At 41.1% G+C, this 19,725-nt stretch overlaps 5 protein-coding genes across 8 annotated transcripts; all 5 read left to right on the top strand.

Annotated features, from left to right (window-relative positions):
- The first annotated feature begins 311 nt into the window (after positions 1-311).
- On the top strand, positions 312-1,235 carry LOC117569575 (uncharacterized). The gene has a single exon (XM_034250799.2). The coding sequence runs from the start codon at positions 589-591 to the stop codon at positions 1,129-1,131; it is 543 nt and encodes a 180-aa protein (XP_034106690.1). The 5' UTR covers positions 312-588; the 3' UTR covers positions 1,132-1,235.
- Positions 1,236-3,420: 2,185 nt separating this feature from the next.
- On the top strand, positions 3,421-4,195 carry LOC117569801 (protein TsetseEP). Its single transcript, XM_034251114.2, has one exon. The coding sequence runs from the start codon at positions 3,528-3,530 to the stop codon at positions 4,113-4,115; it is 588 nt and encodes a 195-aa protein (XP_034107005.1). The 5' UTR covers positions 3,421-3,527; the 3' UTR covers positions 4,116-4,195.
- Positions 4,196-4,379: 184 nt separating this feature from the next.
- LOC117566456 (uncharacterized) lies at positions 4,380-5,251 on the top strand. The gene has a single exon (XM_034245987.2). The coding sequence runs from the start codon at positions 4,385-4,387 to the stop codon at positions 5,213-5,215; it is 831 nt and encodes a 276-aa protein (XP_034101878.1). The 5' UTR covers positions 4,380-4,384; the 3' UTR covers positions 5,216-5,251.
- Positions 5,252-5,556: 305 nt separating this feature from the next.
- On the top strand, positions 5,557-6,321 carry LOC117568294 (DNA-directed RNA polymerases I, II, and III subunit RPABC3). 2 transcript variants are annotated; one of them, XM_052003758.1, is made up of 2 exons: positions 5,557-5,674; positions 5,837-6,321. In XM_052003758.1, the coding sequence occupies exon 2, from the start codon at positions 5,842-5,844 to the stop codon at positions 6,289-6,291; it is 450 nt and encodes a 149-aa protein (XP_051859718.1). In that variant the 5' UTR covers positions 5,557-5,674; positions 5,837-5,841; the 3' UTR covers positions 6,292-6,321. The 2 variants fall into 2 exon arrangements, with proteins under 2 accessions (XP_051859718.1, XP_051859717.1); XM_052003757.1 differs by having other exon boundaries at positions 5,559-5,780.
- Positions 6,322-6,631: 310 nt separating this feature from the next.
- LOC117569912 (zinc finger protein OZF) lies at positions 6,632-11,401 on the top strand. 3 transcript variants are annotated; one of them, XM_034251252.2, is made up of 4 exons: positions 6,632-6,789; positions 8,969-9,777; positions 9,841-10,236; positions 10,301-11,401. In XM_034251252.2, exons 2-4 carry the CDS (start codon positions 9,166-9,168, stop codon positions 10,895-10,897), a joined length of 1,605 nt encoding a protein of 534 aa, XP_034107143.1. In that variant the 5' UTR covers positions 6,632-6,789; positions 8,969-9,165; the 3' UTR covers positions 10,898-11,401. The 3 variants fall into 3 exon arrangements, with proteins under 3 accessions (XP_034107143.1, XP_034107144.1, XP_034107146.1); XM_034251253.2 differs by having other exon boundaries at positions 6,632-7,036; XM_034251255.2 differs by lacking the exon at positions 6,632-6,789 and adding an exon at positions 7,103-7,733.
- Positions 11,402-19,725: the final 8,324 nt, after the last annotated feature.

Below are 19,725 nucleotides of genomic sequence, written 5' to 3'. Positions count from 1 at the left end.
ATATAAATTCGTTCATTATGCAGTTTATACGAATTCGTTAATTTTCGAAATTATCTTAAAACAGAAAAAGAAATCCAAAATTGTTCTTAGCTCTAATCAAAGTGCTAAAGTGAAAGTGCTAAATTCACAATATATTATAAGCATTTTTTTGTTTGTACTTGATTAAGCATATATTTGATTGATGAAACCACAATTTAAAATTTATTGATTGCATGGCTTCTCACATTTGAGCAACATCTGAACGCCTTTGCTCCAGTGTGCTTTATAAGTGATTGTCTATGCAATGATCGCTCATCGTATGTTAGAGAGCATTTGGTACCACTGTGCGGCTACTTTAAAGCGCTTGGAGTTCAGAGTTAAGTGCCCAATCGAATTAATGGTCAATGGTTATGGGATGGACATGGGCCCTTGACAAAATATTGTCACGTAGGTACTCGAACCCCGAAAACAAAAAAAAAAAAAAACCATCATCATAACCACTTTGTTGTCCCTCACGGTGCCATTTATGACTGCCAAAATGTTGTGTATAAAAGCTGCACGATTGCCACTCGATATCAACATTCTAACACCAATCAACAATCCAGCAACATGGCTTTCAAGTTTACCACCTCTCTGCTCATCCTGGCTGCCATCGCCGCCTTAACTTCCGCCGAACCAGCGCGTTTGCGCAGTCGCAGTCGCTCCTCTCGCCTGCAGCTGGCTCGCCAGGAGGCTGCTCCGGTAGATCCCGTTGTGGATGCGGCACCCACGCCCGCCTCGGCGCCTTATCCACCAGCTGGCGTCACTCCCGAGGTACCATTTGATTTGCCTACTGAGACGGAGACGGAAGCGCAACCAGATTTGACTTATGGCCCACCTGCCGAACCCGACAACACTTATGGTCCACCTGCTGAGCCCGATAACACTTATGGCCCGCCTGCTGAGCCCGACAACACCTACGGTCCTCCGGCTCCCTCGGCTGATCAGGATCTGCCCGTAGAAGACGCTGATCCAGCCTCCGAGCCCATCCCAGCTAGCCTCATCCAGCCACGCAACAGTCGCCTCCGCTTGCGTCGTCCAGTGGCAGAGAAACTACGCGCAGCTCCAGTCCAGATCATCCGCTCGAGGCCCGTTCTAGTGTACACCATCTAGGGTCTAAATTGTTGTTAATGCTTAAGCGATTTATCGAAATGTTTGTTACAAATAAATTATAAGAATATCTTTGTTGGCATTTTAAACGGAAACATTTTTTCATTACTTTCGTGGGGAAAAACAATATCCAAACGAATCACAGAATTTCTTAAATCGAATCTATAACTCAAGAAGTTACTGTAAGTCCCTTTGGGCGTCCCCTGACGTTACTAAACAGAATTTTACTTTCGAAACATTTGCATAATCATAAAATGTGTTTGGAGAGTGTTTATGGTACTCGTTTTTGTTCTCTTACCATTAAATTAAAGTTCCAGTTCAATTTGATATTTGTAATATTAAAATAAGTATATTTCAATACATATCTATATATTGAAAGCTAACTTGTTTTTGAGAATTACTGGTTTTACTTTAAGGTAGTGAACGTGTTTAATAAAAAAAATTAATGAAAATCAAATATTGATTGATATTGATATAATAAAGTTATTACTGACAGGCACTTAGTCAATAAAATTGAGTGTGTTATATTATATAAAATATACTATAAAACAGAAGATTAATATACAAAGCGAAACTTTGGAAATAAATTGTTAACGTTATTACACCTAAATTTGAGAATACTTTAGGCTCTGAAAACATTAAATAAGCATTAAGATTTATTTTTCTACTACTATGAAAAATGAAAATTACTACCTTTTTGTTTTTAAATAAAAGAAGGAGAGATTATAAGTTATTACATTTCATGCATGTTATATGTATGTTATTTAAACAATAATTTATTAGATACGCAATATCCTAAAAGAGAAGATATGAGTAAAATTCCTTGCGCTCTAAATAAAATGATTATTTCCATTTCAACCAGTTAAAAATTATTTCCATTTATATAATATATGGGTAATACCATGACAGATTTTTACCGTGCGAGACTCTTTACAGTGAAAATAACATAAACTGAAACAATTTTAAAAACAAGAAAAGGGAATTCTTTTAGTTCTAAATTAGTACTTTAATTACAGCTAAAAATGGTTTAAAAATTTTTTTCTGCTTTAAGATAATTGCAAAAAAAAAAAATTCGTACGCGAACCAAAAAAATTAACGAATTTATATATTTTTATCGTAAAACAGAACAAGTTCCTAAAATCAATCTTAGCTCTAAATATAGTGCTTATCTAAAGCTTTAAGAATAACATTTATTTATTTTAAAAACTTTTTCAGTTTATGTTATTTTCACTGTAAAGGGTCTGGCACGGGACAAATTTCGTCATGGAATTACCCATATTGTATTATTAATTACTAATATATTTTTTAATCAAAACACTAAATGGAAAATTTTATTGAAATAAATTTTTTCAATTTAAATAATTTAAAAAAATTTACAAATTTAATAGGTGTGAATATTCTTCTTAAACAATACTTTAAAATATACATAATAAAGGAAATATTAAACTATTTTAATATAATATTTATTATATTTATTCATTTATAAACAATTTACCATATTATTATAATATATTATTTACAATATTTTTAATGTTAACAATAACATATAAATTTATTTGAATTAAAGAAAGGTTCTGCAGACGAGTTTAACAATATGTGGAACAATGTTTTCAAAGTCCTATACTACGAATAAACTGTCGTGTAGGGATAATTTCGTTTTATCCAAGATGCAAAAATGCTATAAGATATAATTCACAATAAATCGCAAAAGGAAATAAAAATCAGTGACCTTGATAAGAACAGCATAATTGGCAAGGTGTAAGAACATAATTAAAGGCAATGAATATTTTATGATTATTGCCTCCGTTTGACCTAGAGAAGAATTATGTCTAATGGGAAGGGCACTCCTCCCAACACCCAACACCCAACACGTTCCCCCCATCAAGGCCACTGGATTCATATGAATATAAAAGCCATCAAATAAAATTATGAATAGCCAAGAACCAACAAATTGTCCAACAACAAAAAAAGAGAAACGAGCGGTCAATTCGATTACGAGCTAAAGCTACCATCGACGCTGGCGTGTTAATGAGCAAGAGCTCATCGGAGAAGCTGCCATGTGTTGCATACGGCACATGGCACAAGGCACATGGCACTTGACGCTGTTAGCATTGGCCGCTAAAATTGGGAAAAGGGTCACGTAGTCAGCATTAAAAGCAAAACAGAAACTCAAAAGCCGACTCGATCGGGGCAACATAATCAAAGTGCCGAGTGCCGAGCGAACGGGATAAACAACAACGTTGCTTGGCCAGGCCTAAAACTAAAAACTGAAACTGAAAGTGACGAGCATAAATTATAAAAACAAACTGATCTGCCGTCAACCGTCTCCCGTGACCCATTCGAGTATAAATAGGCCGCCGAGTTGCCCAACTCAGAACATAAACCAAACAGACTTCACAATGACTAAAGCAACAACTTGCACTGCTATTCTACTGTTGGGCTTCGCCGTTTTGGCCAGTTCAGAGCCACTGCGTCAACGTTTTGTGCCACGCCGTGGTTTGGCACGCCAGGAACTGGCTGCGCCTCCAAGTCCAGCGCCCACAGGCTACCCAGAGGCGGGCATTACGCCCGAAATTCCCTTCGATTTGCCCAGCTCAACTGCACAACCGGAAGTGAGCTATTTGCCACCGGATAACACATACGGACCACCAGACAGCGTTTACGGACCGCCCACAATAAGTGCGGACGAGCCAGCGCCAGAACCCGAGCCGGAGCAAGAGCCAGAGCAGCCAATTGAAACGGACGACATTCCAGCACCAGAGGAGGAGGAGGAGGAGACACCTGGCGATGTCAAGCTGCAGCCGGAGCCTGCACCTGAGCCTGAGGATGAGAATGTGCTGGTGGAAGTGTCCGACGATGGCACCGTCATTGCCGTCTCCACGACACTTGATCAGCCAAAGTCAGCGAGATTCTACCAGCGATTCCCCCAAGGACGTCGCCGTGAGCAGCCAGTGCCACAGCGTCTGGTGCTGCGACGCAACTGGTGAACACTTAATTTCTAATCCATAATCCATAACATGTAAATGCTATTAATAAATCTTTGCTTTACACGTAATCGTAATTGTTGTGCTTTACTCACCATCGTCCACCATTATTTGGGCACGTAACCTCTTTTTGGGGTTTGCCGTATAAGTCATCGGACGACCTCGTCGGCATTTTGGTCACTGTGGCCAATGTGTGGATGAAGGTCATCCATGGGCGTATTTAAAGCCACCTTTAGGCTGTTGCTGACATCAGTTTATGCTTGTACAGCAAAATGTTTGGTGGTGCTTCTTCTGTTCGCTTGGTGACGCTTTGTGTGCTGTTCAGCTCGATGGCTGCCAGCGAGGCGGCAAGATTACGCTTTCCGGGTCCTGTGCTGCAGCGTCAGGAGGCAGCGCCATATCCAGCAGCTGGTGCAACGCCTGATCCACCATTTGAGTTGCCCACTGAGCAGGAGGCAAACTTCCCTCAGCCAGACTTGACTTATGGTCCACCCGAGGAGCCGGAGTTGGTGTATGGGCCACCAGAGGAGCAACCCGAGCTGGTTTATGGGCCACCAGAGCAGCAACCTGAGCTAGTTTATGGGCCACCAGAGGAGCAACCCGAACTGGTTTATGGGCCACCAGCTGACACTTATGGCCCTCCAGCTGCAGAAGTGCTGCCTGATCAGACCTACGGGCCACCAGCGAGTGATGATGCCAATGCTGCAGCGCAAAGTGCAGCCACCATCAGTTTGGCCAGCTTGCGACCTGCGGCACAGTTTGTCCTTCCTCTCGTGCAACGTTTCAACACTTTCCGGCAGCTGCGTCGTCCAGCGACTTCGTCACAGCGCAGACCCGCAAAGTTGACGGCACGGCCACAGCGCAGACCGGCAAAAATCGTTACGGGTAACGCAGCTATCTTTCCAGCCACTCAATTGACACTTCCGTTTGTCGAGCGTCGCATTCCCTTTAGACCTGCGCGCCTAATTTTGAATGCGCCATTGAAGCGAAAGCCAGCGAAATTAACGGTTAATTCACTAGCACAATTGACGCCAGCTATACGTAGGCCTATTATATCGGGTGGTCGCATTATTGCCTATTCTGACAGAGCGCAGAACTGGTAAATAATTATAGCACTTGTAAAATATGATCTTAATAAACACAAGCACTTGATTTAAATTGTCGTTATTTATTTTAAATTGGAGAATAATAGAGATGGGAGATTCGAGAAAATACTGTCTGCGGTATTTATGAATATCGATATATTTGTATATCGGATTGCGAAAATCATTTGATTTATATTATTTTCGGGCGATTCACTTTATGTTCTTATCATTTTTATGTTTTAAATAGGAAAAATTTGTTAATTCAATTTAAATTAGTAAAAGTAAAATTGATAGTATTTTATAAATATCATAACATTGAAAACATGACATTGCTTATGGTTCATTGGAACTAGCTCAGTTCCAGAGCATGCTTCTATCACACTGTTTTAGGAACTAAACGAAATAAGCACGCTAAACCAAAAATATTTAACAAGTGCCGGAAGAAGTAAATAAAACACGACTTATTCAATTAAAACAGTTAGTACCATATTGGTTAATTAAATAACTATAAGATCAGCAGCATTTAACTGCTAGGAGCCAAACCACAAACTACAAATCATCGACAACGTGAAATTCAACAAAAGTTGCGATTTTGGCGGCAGCAATAAATGAAATTAGTCTAATAACATTTGTTTTTAGTTAACATGGCTGGAGTGCTATTCGAGGATATATTCAATGTCAAGGACATGGATCCAGAGGGCAAAAAGTTTGACCGTGTCTCCCGCCTGCACTGCGAATCCGAATCCTTCAAAATGGACCTTATCCTGGACATCAACTCGTGGCTGTATCCCATGGAATTGGGTGACAAATTTCGCTTGGTGCTGGCCACAACGCTGCGCGAAGATGGCTGCCCTGACAGCGGCGAATACAATCCTATGGAGCACGAAGGAACGCGCGCAGACAGTTTTGAGTATGTGATGTATGGCAAAATCTATCGCATTGAAGGCGACGAAGCGCACAACGAATCCTCACGTCTGTCGGCGTATGTTTCATTTGGTGGCCTGCTGATGCGTCTGCAAGGTGATGCAAACAATTTGCATGGCTTCGAAGTGGATCAACATATGTACTTGCTGATGAAACGACTGGCATTTTGAGTTGTATATAATAAATCAATTATATTTGTACATTTGTGTTTCCATTCTAGATTTGCAATAACAAAAACATCAGAGAAGTGTGGCTGTAGTTTGGTTCACCAAATATACCATAAAAATTGAATATGCTTTAAATGGTTGAACGCTTGAGATTATGGGAATTTACAAATCGAATTGTTTTCAAGAGTTCAGCAAGCAACATTAGGCTTGGTTTAGTGCAATCGAAAATAAATCCAAGTGAATATGCATATATTTTGAATAAATTCCTGGATATCGTCGCACTTGGTATATTTTTCGACCTCTAATAGAATATTCAAAGTCGTTGGTCTCACTGCAAACGGCACAGCGGGTGTGTGTGTGTACGTTGTAGGGAGAAAACTAATTAAACACAACATAACAACTAAACAAATCAATTACTTGGTTCTCCTCTTTTTGGAATGTAATGCAGTGCTGCAATTGGTGTTTGTAAATTATAAAATGTTGTCTGTGCGGCTTCTTAAGGTAAAGCAAATGTGTAATGTGCAGTGCAAAAGAAAAGAAAGGGGCGTTCGCTGGGCGATTGCACTGAGAGATAAATAAACAAATAATAAAATGCAGAAAATTGTATTTGCCAAGCCAGCCCAGCAGAAACTGCTGTCTTGGTTGTGTGTGCTTCTGTCCGTCTTTGTGTGTGAGCTGCGTGTGTGTGTGTGTTTGCTTTACTTTTGTTTGCAGCTGCTTCATGAATTAATCACAGTTCATTTTGCGGGTAAGTCCGTCTTTTTCTCTGATTTAGTTGTGGTGTTGGTTACTTATTGGATAAATTGTAATTATAGTAGCTGTAAACAATTGCTATTGGTGCTGGTTATTTTACTAACAGAAGTTGTTGATCATTTGTTGTTGTGATTTCAGCGCCACACAAACAAAAGACTTCAATGTGTTTTGACCCCCAGCCAAGTCAAAAGTCTGCCCCTTTGGTGTCCCCTTCCTTCTATTTGCCTATTTAGCATTACAAAATTGTGTGCTGCTGCTGTTTTTGTATTCTTTTGTGTCGCACACCTTTTGTGAATTATTTTCGCTGTCGTTCGTGCTTTTTCCAACGTTCTCTTTCAATTTAATGAATCGCGCTGGTCGCTGGTCTGCTGGGCTGACTACCGTGCGAGCGAACGAGAGAGCAAGATGGAGAGAAGTACAGCTGGGCTGCAGTACTCATAGTTACAGTTAAAGCTCTTTTTTGGGATGGGTTTTGGGTTTGTTGTTGGTGCCTCGCGGTCGCCAGTTCACGTTCGCGCTTTCAATTCGCTTTTCAACAGTTGTTTTCATTTTCGTTTTACGCTTCATTTGCGTAACGTGCAGCTGTGTGAACGGTGACTGTGAATATCGCTGTCCCTGTCCCTGCACTTGGAGCAATCATGCTTCAATGCTGCCCTCATCGTCGCCATCGTCATATTCATCATCGTTGTACAGTAAGTTTTTGGCATGCGCCACCCTTTGGCTCAATGAAGCGTCGCCAAAGGTCTATAAACCTCCACACTACCAGCATGTGTGTGTGTGTGTGTTTGTGCATATAATTCTGTATGTCTGTCTGAGTGTTCTCACATCATGGGCAATCTGGTCGCCAGATGTTAACATACATTACTTAGCGCTAACTGTGCCCAGGGTCATCGTCAACTACTCTTGATTTTTACAGTTTTTCTTTGTTGCGCTTGCATTTTCCCAATCGTCGTTTCATTAGAACTTCCGACATCGACAGCAGCAGCAGCAAGTACAGCGGCAGAAATAATTTAAAAAGGTATAGAAAAATGAAGTTACCATATTTTCCATAAGTTAACTCTGTTATCAGTCTCTAGACCTTATCAGTTATTGCCTTTGTTCGTTCGTGGCTTATCAGTAATACACGCTCTCTTTGTCTGCCTGCCTCCCACCACACATTCCCTTCAGATATCTCTCTCGCATTCGCTCTTGCTGCGTTTTCCAATCAAAAGATTGAGAAAACAAACTGAGAAACTCTTCCAAGTGAGCTCCATGTAACGTGTATGTGTGTGTGTGTACCTGGAAATTCTAGCTGATAAAGTGATAAAAGCAAATATTTCGTATTGCTGCACTGCGCAAAATAGTGAGTGAATTGGATAAATATGGGTTATTCTATATATGTAAGTACGTTGTTTCCTAGCAGAAACTTTCGTAATATGTAGAATTTGGCGGATGTTTCGGAAAGGGACGATATTTCACTAAGGTTTTAACCTCGTTTCTGAATAATTTTTACATAAAATGGTAACATTTTCTCTCGTTTTATTTCGTTTGAGAAAAAAAAAAACAATATTTTAATGCCAGTTGCATATTAAGAGATTGTATATAAAAAGGAAACATTTTAAAGAAACCATTTATTCTAATCTCCCAAAAATTGATTTCTTATATAAAATATTGAATGTTATATCTAGCATCAAATATTATGAGATAAAACCCATTCATTTCGCTTAGTGTATTTGCCTCTAAACACTACTCCCCATTTAAAATTGTTCTTATCGTTTACTTCAGTTTTAAAAGTTCGGTGGACACAGCTGAAATTCATATTGTTGTATTTCGTTTCATTCCGTTTCGATTCGTGTTTTATTCTTTTGTTGTTTATTTCTTGTGAGTTGTGTCGAACGTGGCATTGTGAATGCTAAATAAATAATAGAACTTCAAATTTCTCTTGCAGCAAAACGCTTAACTAAATCGCTATAACACGGTGTTTGGGACTCCTTCTTCTTAAACTAAACGTAGACCAAATTTGAACTCTCCTCGTAGTAACATTAACCCTCTAACAAATCCCATAAACAACAAATAAAAGTAAAATAAAGTAAAGTAAGCAGCTGGTGCCGGGTGCAGCGATAGCCATAAGACTTAACTCCCAGCATGGTGCGCAGTCGTCGCAGTCTCTCCAAGGAGGATGCCGCATCTCTGCTCACCGACAGCGGCATCTCGTTGTCATCGCCGCCGGCGGCACGCGAATCCTCGCCCACAACAACGTTACCACCGATACCGATAAAGCGACGCAAGAGCAGTCTTGCCAGTCTGCAGGATTTGTTTGTGACTGGCGCACAGGATTCCACAGATGACGATGACGATGATGCTGGTGATGAGGGTGATGCCGAAACGGACGCAGACTATGTGCAACCGGAGCCCAAGAAATCGCCACGCAAGGCGGACACAACGAAACGAAAGCAACACGTGTGCAGTCATTGCTCCAAGGAATTTGGTGGCAAGACGGATCTGTTGCGCCATGTGCTCATCCACTCGGATGAGCGGCCACACAAATGCACGGAATGCGGCAAATGCTATCGCCAGGCGGTGAATCTCAAGAATCACATAACCACCGCCCACGAGCACAAGAAACAATTTGCCTGCACCGCATGTCCCAAAACTTTTGCTCTCAAGGAGCGTCTGAGACTGCATATGCGACTGCATTCAGGCGAAAAACCGTATCCATGTGCGCTGTGCGACAAACGCTTTGCCCGCGGAGGTCAAGTGAGTTAAGCAATGCTAATTTCCTTTCGAACTCACAGTTTAATAGTTTGATACCATTTACAGCTGCAGCAGCACATGGTGTCGCATCATAAGACGAGTATACAGCAATTTAACTGCACCAAGTGCTCGGCCAGCTTCTCCACGAATGCCAATCTTCGCGTGCACATGGAACGCCACGAACAGGGCATGGAACACAGATGTACCATCTGCGAGAGTCAGTTTGCCAACGAATTAGCGCTGCGAGCACACATCAATCAGGAGCATCACAAGCTCAGCCGTTTCGATTGCGAGATATGCCACAAAACCATTGAGCCGGATGAGGATCTGGCCACGCACATGCAGAAACATGCGGCAGTCAAGACGCACGTCTGCGAAGTGTGCAATTCGTATTTTACACAAAAATCCCAGTACAATGTGCACATGCGGATGCACACAGGAGAGCGTCCCTATCAATGTCGTGTGAGTCAAGGCGAAAGTTTGGAGTATGACAGATATTCATGTGAGTTCTTTTTGTGCCTTGCAGATCTGTCATCAGACCTTTGCCCACTCCAGTGTGCTGAAGCTGCACATACGCAAGCACACGGGCGAGAAGCCGTTTCGCTGTCAGCTCTGTACGGATGAGGTGGCCTTTTCGCAGCTGGCGCATCTCAAGAACCACATGAAGAAGATACACAAACAACAGAAGCCCTACATGTGTGAAGGCTGCCACGAGTTCTTCAAGATCAAAGTGGAACTGCAGGCGCATGCGGAGCAGTGTGCCAAGTGCAAAGCTACGCAGGATGAGCCCAACGATAATCAGACGGAGGATGCGCAAACATTGTCCAGCATACGCTTCAATATGGCTGTGGTGCTGAAGAAGATTAGCTCGGCACAAAAGCTGCGACAACTGGGCTACGAGAAACGTCTGATTGATAATGTTATAATTGCATCGCTGAAGTTAGCGCAGCGGCCATCGCATGATGATGCAGCGCTGACACCGTTGGCCAGACTGCGCTTAAATGTTGAGGAGTTCCTCAAGTGGATTGTGCCGGCACCCACAATGCAAAAGTTTAGCGAGGAGTTGCTCTCGATCGATACAATACTCGATAAGATTGCGACGATGTATATGAAGCAAAAGTAGAAGCTGTTGAAGTAGTGAAATACTTTCGCGAGTGATTGTGCCATAGATTTAACACATTTTAGAATTAGTTCTTGCCATTTAATTTAGCCCAAGAAATCCTAACAAACGTTGCAACCAAATGATTTAGCCCAAAGATATAAACACTTTAAGCACTGATTTATTATGTGAATTTACCCAACTTTATTATTTTTAAGCTTAGTTTTGCTATAACCAAAAAAATGAAGATACATGAAGTAACAACTTGCCAGAGCAGTGCTTAAACTTTAGATTAAGTTCTAATTTAATTCAATGTGGCCATGCAGAATTATTTACATGAGTGTGTAAGCCAAATGCATTTTGTACAACCTCATTGTAATTAGTTTTAAACTGTGCACAACCATTTAACAAAACCAAATATCGAATTCAACAATTACATATAATGCAAAAGTACAAGTTAAGAAATGCAAACTGTAAGTCAAAGAAAAACTTGTAAAAAAACGAAAATAAATGAAGTTAAAAATGCAAAATATTCAAATATAAACTTTATATTAATAATGTATAAATGCTTAATGAATTGTGGCACTATTATTTTGTAGGGTGGATATATCAGTTAATTTATTCATTGTGTTTATGGTTAAACAGTTCATATGCGCTTATGTATTATGTTTTATAAAAACGCTAAATAGTTGGCGTGCTTCAAGGCAGATCGGAGCACACGCATTGCAAATGGACAACAGAGGCAATAGTCGTCAACACACCCAGGGAAGCAAAACTGTCTAAATGGCCAGCGAAGAAACCACAATAACAGTTATCTACAATCGTCAGGCATTGGATCTAGCTGCTGCTCGACAGTTGGTGGTCCCCCATGGGAGCATGTGACCATGGGACGAAGGAGCCATGGGCCCATGGCTGTAATGCTATATGCTATATATGGTCGCGTTTGTGCAAATTTATAAGCCACTCACATTAAGGCGGCAAATATTTTTATGGCCATGTGGTTACAACTGCTGCCGCTGCTGCTGCTGCTGCTCAGCACTTAGACATTCACCTGCTGTCCGCTCCAGGCTTTTCATTGCCCCGTCTCACTATGATCTCCTCTTCCTCTCTTTGAATTGCGATTAATGAAATTTTCACAGCGAATTTATTGAAATGGTTGCTTGCCTTGGTTGGGAAAACTTCAGCGCGCGAAATATTTGAAAATTGTATATAACATATCTAATACTATATACTAAACAAGGTTGTCTGAGTGTTTGTAGTGTGTGTGCATACTTTTTTTATGATGGAACCCAGAGAGCTGTGTGGCGTTGGCGTTTGTCCATTGCGTGTCATTGGATGTTAAGGTGCGCCTCGTCTGCTTTGGCCACGGCCAACAGCTTAATGTCTACATTTGTTCTGGCCATTGCGTGTTCAGTGGCTGCCCTTTCCTTTTGCCATGCACCACCACCACCTCCTCTTCCTCTTTGATCCGCTCTGTGGCTCCAGCTGCAAAGCAAAGCTTTGCCATTGACTTTGGCCACTGACTGCGGCTCCAGCTGCTGCCAAGGCGCATTAGAACAAATTGTTCTTGTTACGATAGGAGGATGGACATGCCTTTTGCCTTGTTTGGACCGATGGACAGAGTGCCACTGCTGCGGCTGCCTCGGCCTCGGCTGCTGAGGCTGCTGTCATATACCCTGTAAAATGATTCGCAGTGCAATAACAGATTATGCTTCAAAAGAAATATAACACATGTTAACAACGAATGTATGAATAAATCACATCGTAATAAATTTTATTATTTTTGACTTTGTAATACTATTCACTTTTATTACTTTTTATAATTTTTAACTAATATATTTGAAATTGTAATTCATTCACTTAGTTCATGTTTAAATATAATAAATTTTTTGTTAATTTATTATACTAACTGAAGTATTAAATTACAAACTTAATTGTAACTAAAGCGGCAACGAAAGATAATAAAATGTATTATATAAACTATGATAAAATATTGGATATTATTTCTAACAATAATTGATTGCATAAATTGCATTTTATATTGAAATTCTTCTGATATTAGGGATAAATTGAAAATACAATAAATAGTGACAATATTTTGAGACTATGAAATTAAATTGTTTGTAAGTAAATAAAATTGTTGAATTTCTGAATATTTAAAGTTTACCAACAGCAAAATATTTCTATGGATAATATTTCTAAAAAAATTCCTAATCATTCTAAAGATATTCTTGGTATTGTTAGCAGAGGATATTTGCTGGTTGATCATGCCCCAATTGAAGTAGCTTCAATTGAAGATGTTTGTTATTTGTTGTTGTTTGTGACTACTGCGATTGTAGTTGTTGTTGTTGTTCTACTAGTTTAATGCGCTGCGAATTCGTGAAACAAATAGTCGCAGACACAAGAGCTCTGTAACTAAGTACGCATGTTTCTTGGCCGGCTTCAACTTCATCTGCATGCAAATTTCGCCTGGGCAATGTTAATGATGGGAAAACTGTGCGCTTGATACAAAACTTAAAGAGCTGCAGACGTAAACGAAGACGAAGACGGAGTCGGAGATGGACTCTGAGGAAGATACAGAGAGCCATGGAGAAGAAGGAGGATCAGTACCAATGACAGAGCTGTGCTTGGCTTAGCTTAGCTTGGCAGCAATGACGATTCTGGTTCTCGTTTTCATTTTGTGTAGCGCAGCAAATTGATTTGGTTTTGCTTGTCTGCCTCTTGCCTCTCCCCGTCTTTGCAGTTGACGTTGCCCGTTTTGCATTATAATGTGCATATATAATTCTTTTGTTGTCTGATGCTAATTTGCAAAATTTGCGCTGACATTGAGGTAATGTCATAGCTGAAATCCCTCAGCGAAACCAGAGCTGATACCTTTGCAACGAATCGTGTGGCAAGTTGACCAGCAAGTTGCCTCTTGACTGACATCTAATTGTCCAGCTAATGGGAAAAATTGCCAGTAGTCCACTTAAATATAGAAGAGCATTTTCCTAAACAGAACCTTTTGGTTTATAAAGGAGAATCGTTCGTAGTTAAATACTCTCTTTTTTGTGAGTCTTGCCTTGCAGCTAGTTTGGCTAGACCTTAACATTTAGGAGTTTATGGCTGCTTGTTGCTTGTTGACCATGGAATTTGGACAAAAGCTCATCTGCCGACACATGTCGCGGTCATTCAACTTAACTCAACCTGACCAAAGTCAAAGCCAAGTCAAAAGTCATAAAAGATATGCAAGCACACAGACTCCAACTCAAAGCATAAATATACACAAAAGTATGTACTGAGATGTAGATGTATGTATGTACATATATGTCTACATATGTATACGTGTTGAAGTATGTGCGTCTACATCTGCTGTTGCTGCTGTTGCTGCTGTTGTTGCTGGTAATCCTTGTCTGCCCTTTGCAGCAGCAGCAGCAGCAACAACAATTACAAATGAACGACTTCTTTGTTCTGTCAGCAATGCTTGGGCCCAAGCCTCAAGTTGCAGTCGCAGTCGCAGTCGCAGTCGCAGTTTGCGGTAGCAGCCCAAAAGAGGGGGCGTCGTCAGCGTCTACAACTCACACAGAAGAGTGTTGTACTCCAAAGAGCAACAGCAGCAGCTGCTACGCATAAAGCATAAGCCATTTGGCCATTTGGATGCTGCTGCTGCTGCTGCTGCTGATTCTGCGGATGGGCTGGCCAAAACAAATACACAAGGATGAGACTGTGAGGCTGTGGCAACAAAAATGTGCAACGTTATCATAACTAAGTGCATGGGATGCGTGTGCTCCCCGAAAGCGCCTGCATATGCATAATTCATGCTATTGAACCCTCTCTGCAGACAACAACAAGAACAGTCTCAAGAGAGCAAGATGAAGAGCGGACGAGCAAGAGAGAGAGAGAGAGAGAAAGAGAGAGGGAGGCAGCAGGCGAGACTGGACCCTGGACATGGACATGGACATGAACCTGGAGTGGCTGTGCGGCCTGGCTAGAAAAATTATAATTTCACAAGTCATAATAGGATTTGCAATTCAAATGCGAACGCAGAGCACAGACAGACACACACACACACACACACAAACACATAAGCACACAGACAGCAGAACTCGGAGTCGGAGTTGGAGTTGGAGTCATAGTCGAAGTCGTAGTCGTAGTTGGACACAGACACAAAACGCAAATACAGAACTCGCAAGTCGAGTTGCGCAAATTTCTGTGGAAGGCGCAGTCAACAAATGACGACAACAATGAGCCTCTCACAGCTCACAGAGGGGACGGGGAAGTAGCCGAGAGGAAGTGCAGCCATAGTTTGCGGCATGGCAGACAATGGTTTCGGACACAGCACACGGCATGGCCAATATGTCAAAAATATTAAGAGACATGGGCCATCGAGCAAGGCATAAATATGCAAACGATAAGGCGCTCGCTCGCCTCTATAAAGTTGTAAAATTGACAAGCTTTGCTCGCTGCTCTCTCCCTCTCTCCTTCTCTTTCTCTCTCTCCCTCAAATAAAGCAATAAAATGCGCTAAAACATCGAAGACATGAGGACCCCATCGCTCGACCAGTAGCCGTTCTGCCTTGGTCCAAATGCAAAAATTAGAAATGAAAGCCAGCGGGTTGCCTGCCTAGAAATTTATGCCAGTCCCTGGCATCGATTGGGTTTTTGGTCTGCTGCTGTTGATCTCTGAGGTCTGTTTTTGGTGGCTGCCGACGACAGTGGAGCTAACTCAATCAGTGGAGGAGGCACGCTTGACCATCTATTGAAGATCAATGCATTACATTGGCATTGCCAATGTGCCATCGGTTGATGTTGTTGGCCTGGGGAGGAAGTGCAGCTCAAGTATCCTACCTGCAGATAACTAATGCGCTAGCATCGTCATAATAATGTCAACTGTATGCTGATGATGTTTTCCCCCCATTGGGGACACTTGTCAAATTGCGGCCAAAGGAGCGGAGGGGCTGGCGAAGTCAGCGAAGCAGCTACTGCTTCTTTATGCTGCACATTTCTGATTGTTTATCTTAAGTAGGAAGTGTGTGTTTAGCATTGTTCATGAGGTTGCCAAGGGTAAAATGTGCACACAACTACTAAGATATGGCATACGGAGGATCAACAGCGAGGAAATAAATTATTAAGCTCCACTAGTATAGGGATTAGAATAAACACAGCAATTAGTTGAACTACGGTTCAGTTTTTCTTTTTTTAGAAAATTCTTAGTAAATATAAATATATGAAGAATATTTTAGTTCAATGGGATTTCGTTTTTTTCGGGTTTTATGATTTGATTTCCATGTATTTACTTTAAAATAGATAATTTTCTATATTTTATATTAAATGTATGTCCGCTTTCTTAGTCAGTTGATTTTTCCTACAATATTCTTCGCTTGTTTTACACATTTTTATTTAGAATCCTTGAAATTAGCATAGTATTAAATAATATTCTTCTACTATGTTTCAGACTTTTATTTGAAATACTTGCAAATGTGATGTTGATTGTCATTTCTCTTTTCTTTATTAGCTGTATCATTTGTCAATGGTTAATTCGTTAGCAACGATTAAGTTTTTGCTTCTTAAAATCCTTAGTATGAAAAACATTTCAATTTAATATGAGATAGCATATTTAACATTTCTTTTTTATGTATTTAAGTTGATAATAGATAATTTTCTCTATTTTATTTGTTTTGAACACCAAGCTAAAATGATTTCCGTTTCTGAATGAGTTAATTTTACAAATTTTTATTTGGAATCCTTGCAAATGTGATTTTTATTCCCATTTTCCTTTCGTTTATTATCTGTATCCTTTGCGAGTGGTCGTGTCAATGGCTAATTTGTCATGTTTAACCGCTTTGTGCTTCCACAGAACACAGCTGAGATGAACGGAAAACAAAAGAGTTGGACAACGAACTTGACAAAGTTTTCTAGGTAAAAAGGCAAAAGGCCAGCTTACGCGTAAGTTGCGCTCAGTTTTGTGCTCAGATGGCGCGTCATAAATATTTAATGATAATGATGATATGGCGAGGCAAGGTAAAGGCAAGGCGTGCGCATGCCACATACTACTCGAACCCTAATCCCTGCATGGCCATAGAAATAGCCTTGATCTTAGCCTTAAGCTGCGGCTTTGCCGTTGGCTTTTACCTTCAATTTAAATCAAATGTGCGCGCCGATGCCGCGCTGAGGTTTTACCTTATATTTCTCATTTTGTGTTGTGTTTTATTTTTATTGTATTTTATTTTTAGCATAAGCATATGACCGACACACACACAAACACACACACTCACAGACAAAGCTAAGTTTTGCGCTATTTTTAGAGGTGCATTTAAGTGGCGACCGCTTTTGCGGCCTGAACTCTGGCTAAAATATGTCCCGCTGTGAATTATGTGTCTACATAAATTATCAGTCCAGGAATTAATCATTTTTTATGCAGGACTGCTGCGCCGGACTGCGGACCCGCGCCACACTTCAGCCTCGAATCCAGTTCAGTTCAGTTCAGCTCAGCTCAGCGCTCAACTCAACTGAACGTTGTGTCCATTAGGTACCAGGGCATACTCGTAGTCATAGTTTGGCATCGACTCGTAACTGGCCCAGGCTTGTGGCCACTTAAAGTCGCTTTGCATTTTTGTCTTTGTCTTGGCGCCTTCAGCAAACACTCTGCACATTGCAGTTCAACAGATTGCAATAATAAATAAAAAAAAAAAAGAAAATACATAAAAATAAAATCTATTGACTGACTACAAGAAAGAGAGGAACATGATATATTAGCGTGTTTGCATAAATTGAGCATAAATCATTTACTGTTAGTTTAGTTGTGTAAACAACAAGTGGATTGCCGCATGCTTCTATTTGCTTGCGCCGTGCTGTACAATTGATTTTCTGGAGCAATTCCCATTGCCCTACAAGCGCTTTGGCCCCCAAACCAATAATTTGATGTCGTTGGCCATATTGAGATTGTGCTGCAAGTTGTTGTTGCTATTGTTGTTGCTGTTGCTGTTGCTGTGGTTGCATATAATTGATACGTGTTGCACTGTGCGCAAAGACAAAATCTGTCCGCGGGCTATTTGCTTTGGCTGCTCGCTTGTTCAGCGAGAGAGAACGCATCTGCAACACGAGTGGGGCGTGGCAGAGGCAGCCAGCGACTACAGCAGTGACTGCGACTGTGGCAGACAAGTTGATGCCCGCCCCAAAACTGCTGCGTCGCCAGTTTGCATTGCATAAATGTCAAGGAAATCGCATGTCCACCCTCGTTTTGTGTGCAATTTTATTGCGCAGTATCAAGGCTGAAAGGCTCTCCACAGCACCGTGTGTGCTGTATGGGGCGTGGCAGGCAGGCTGGCTGGCTGGCTCCAAGAACTTCTTCTACTTCAACTGCAACTCCAACTCCGACTCCGACTCGAACCCATTGGGGCCGACCCACTTGTAAAGCATTTTATAATTTAATTTTCATACGAACGCCTGAAACGTCGCGACGTCTGCGCTATCAAGTGGGTGTTGCTATCGATTATTATCGATTACTTTTGTGCCCTGGCAAGCATAAATCAGTGCTGGGTCCTGTAGGGCTCGACGAGAGCACTCCTTCGCCTCAGCCCACGCCTTCGCTTCATCCTCCTCCCATTTCTTACTTGTCTTTCAGCAGTTCATTTATCACTTGGCAAATGGCATTGGAAAACAAAAGACTTAGGCAACGAACTAAGTGCGGCTGTCTTCTAATGTTCTCATCTGTCGCCTGTCTGTCTTCCAGCTTCTTCCTCGACCAGCACTTATACTTGTGGCGTGCTACCGTCCGGCAACAAAAGTGATAATTAATGTGTAAACTGAATCCCAAAGCGCTCACCTTCTTTGCATCTCTCTCTCGTGTCATGTCCAGGATGCTGGTCGAGCGAAAACAAAATTGTCAACAGGGGGAGCAGAGACAGAGTGAAAGAGAGAGGGAGCGGGAGAGAGAGAGAGAGCGCACTCCGCACTCTGCATGCTAACCGAGGTGCTGACACTAAGCACTTGTCACCCAGCCCCAAGTTTCCATCGAGTCCAACTCGCTCGCTGCATGCGTGTGTCTCCGTTTGTCTCAGTTGCAGACTCTGCCTTTGCCTCTGTCTCTGGGTTTGTCTCATGCAGCTGGACAAATTGCAGTTGTCGTCGTCGTTGTCGTTGCTGCTGTTGTTGCTGCTGTTTCTGTTGCTGCCTCCTTTGGCCCCTTTTATAATATTTCTGCCAGCATCTGCCCGTTGCTATGTGCGTAGTTATGCAAACAGTGGCCAGCCACAAACAAGTTGTCAGTATGTGGTTGTTGTTGTTGTTGTTGCTGTTTCTGTTTGTGCTCCTGCTTCGGTTGTCGTAATTAAAGGTCAACATTTGTGCATGTTGTCAATGGCATGATCAGGCAAACGGAAAAGCAAATTAGACCTGCACAGCTGCAGCATCGATGCATGTTGCCAGCTCAATTGCATGTGAAAAATGTGCTTAAATAATTTTCAAAATTGCGAAATAAACATTTTATGAAATGCAATTTTTCCTAATGCATTTTCAATCAATGAGTTCATTTAAATGATATTAATTTTATTGGATCGAATTGATTTTTGATCATGATTTTTTCTCTTGTAAGTTTACAAGTTTTTAGTGATCGCAATTATCACATAAATGTCGTTGAACTAAAGATTGCTAAATAAATTACGTTCTTTATACTGCAATTAGATATAATAATTTATATTATTATGTATTCTAAATTGAATTTAATTGAATATATTTTAATTTTTAATTGATATTAATTTTATTTGCCAGAATTGATTTCATTCATGATTATTCTAAACGATTTTCTTAATTTTTTTTGTGATTGCAGTTACTGCAAAAATGCCGTTGAACTGGCGATAAGTTACTGGAATTATA

Source organism: Drosophila albomicans, chromosome 3 (genome assembly GCF_009650485.2).
Source record: "Drosophila albomicans strain 15112-1751.03 chromosome 3, ASM965048v2, whole genome shotgun sequence".
Classification (NCBI taxonomy): Eukaryota; Metazoa; Arthropoda; class Insecta; order Diptera; family Drosophilidae; genus Drosophila; species Drosophila albomicans.
The sequence above is the reverse complement of the archived record's forward strand: the minus strand, read 5'-3'. Positions and strand labels throughout refer to the sequence as shown.

What these genes read in the sequence shown, in the direction of transcription:
- LOC117569575 (XM_034250799.2), top strand. Translation starts at nt 589, where the DNA reads ATGGCTTTCAAGTTTACCACCTCTCTGCTCATCCTGGCTGCCATCGCC.
- LOC117569801 (XM_034251114.2), top strand. Translation starts at nt 3,528, where the DNA reads ATGACTAAAGCAACAACTTGCACTGCTATTCTACTGTTGGGCTTCGCC.
- LOC117566456 (XM_034245987.2), top strand. Translation starts at nt 4,385, where the DNA reads ATGTTTGGTGGTGCTTCTTCTGTTCGCTTGGTGACGCTTTGTGTGCTG.
- LOC117568294 (XM_052003758.1), top strand. Translation starts at nt 5,842, where the DNA reads ATGGCTGGAGTGCTATTCGAGGATATATTCAATGTCAAGGACATGGAT.
- LOC117569912 (XM_034251252.2), top strand. Translation starts at nt 9,166, where the DNA reads ATGGTGCGCAGTCGTCGCAGTCTCTCCAAGGAGGATGCCGCATCTCTG. An exon ending in GCTTTGCCCGCGGAGGTCAA is followed by an intron (nt 9,778 to 9,840) that starts GTGAGTTAAGCA and finishes TACCATTTACAG; the next exon opens with CTGCAGCAGCACATGGTGTC. An exon ending in AGCGTCCCTATCAATGTCGT is followed by an intron (nt 10,237 to 10,300) that starts GTGAGTCAAGGC and finishes TGTGCCTTGCAG; the next exon opens with ATCTGTCATCAGACCTTTGC.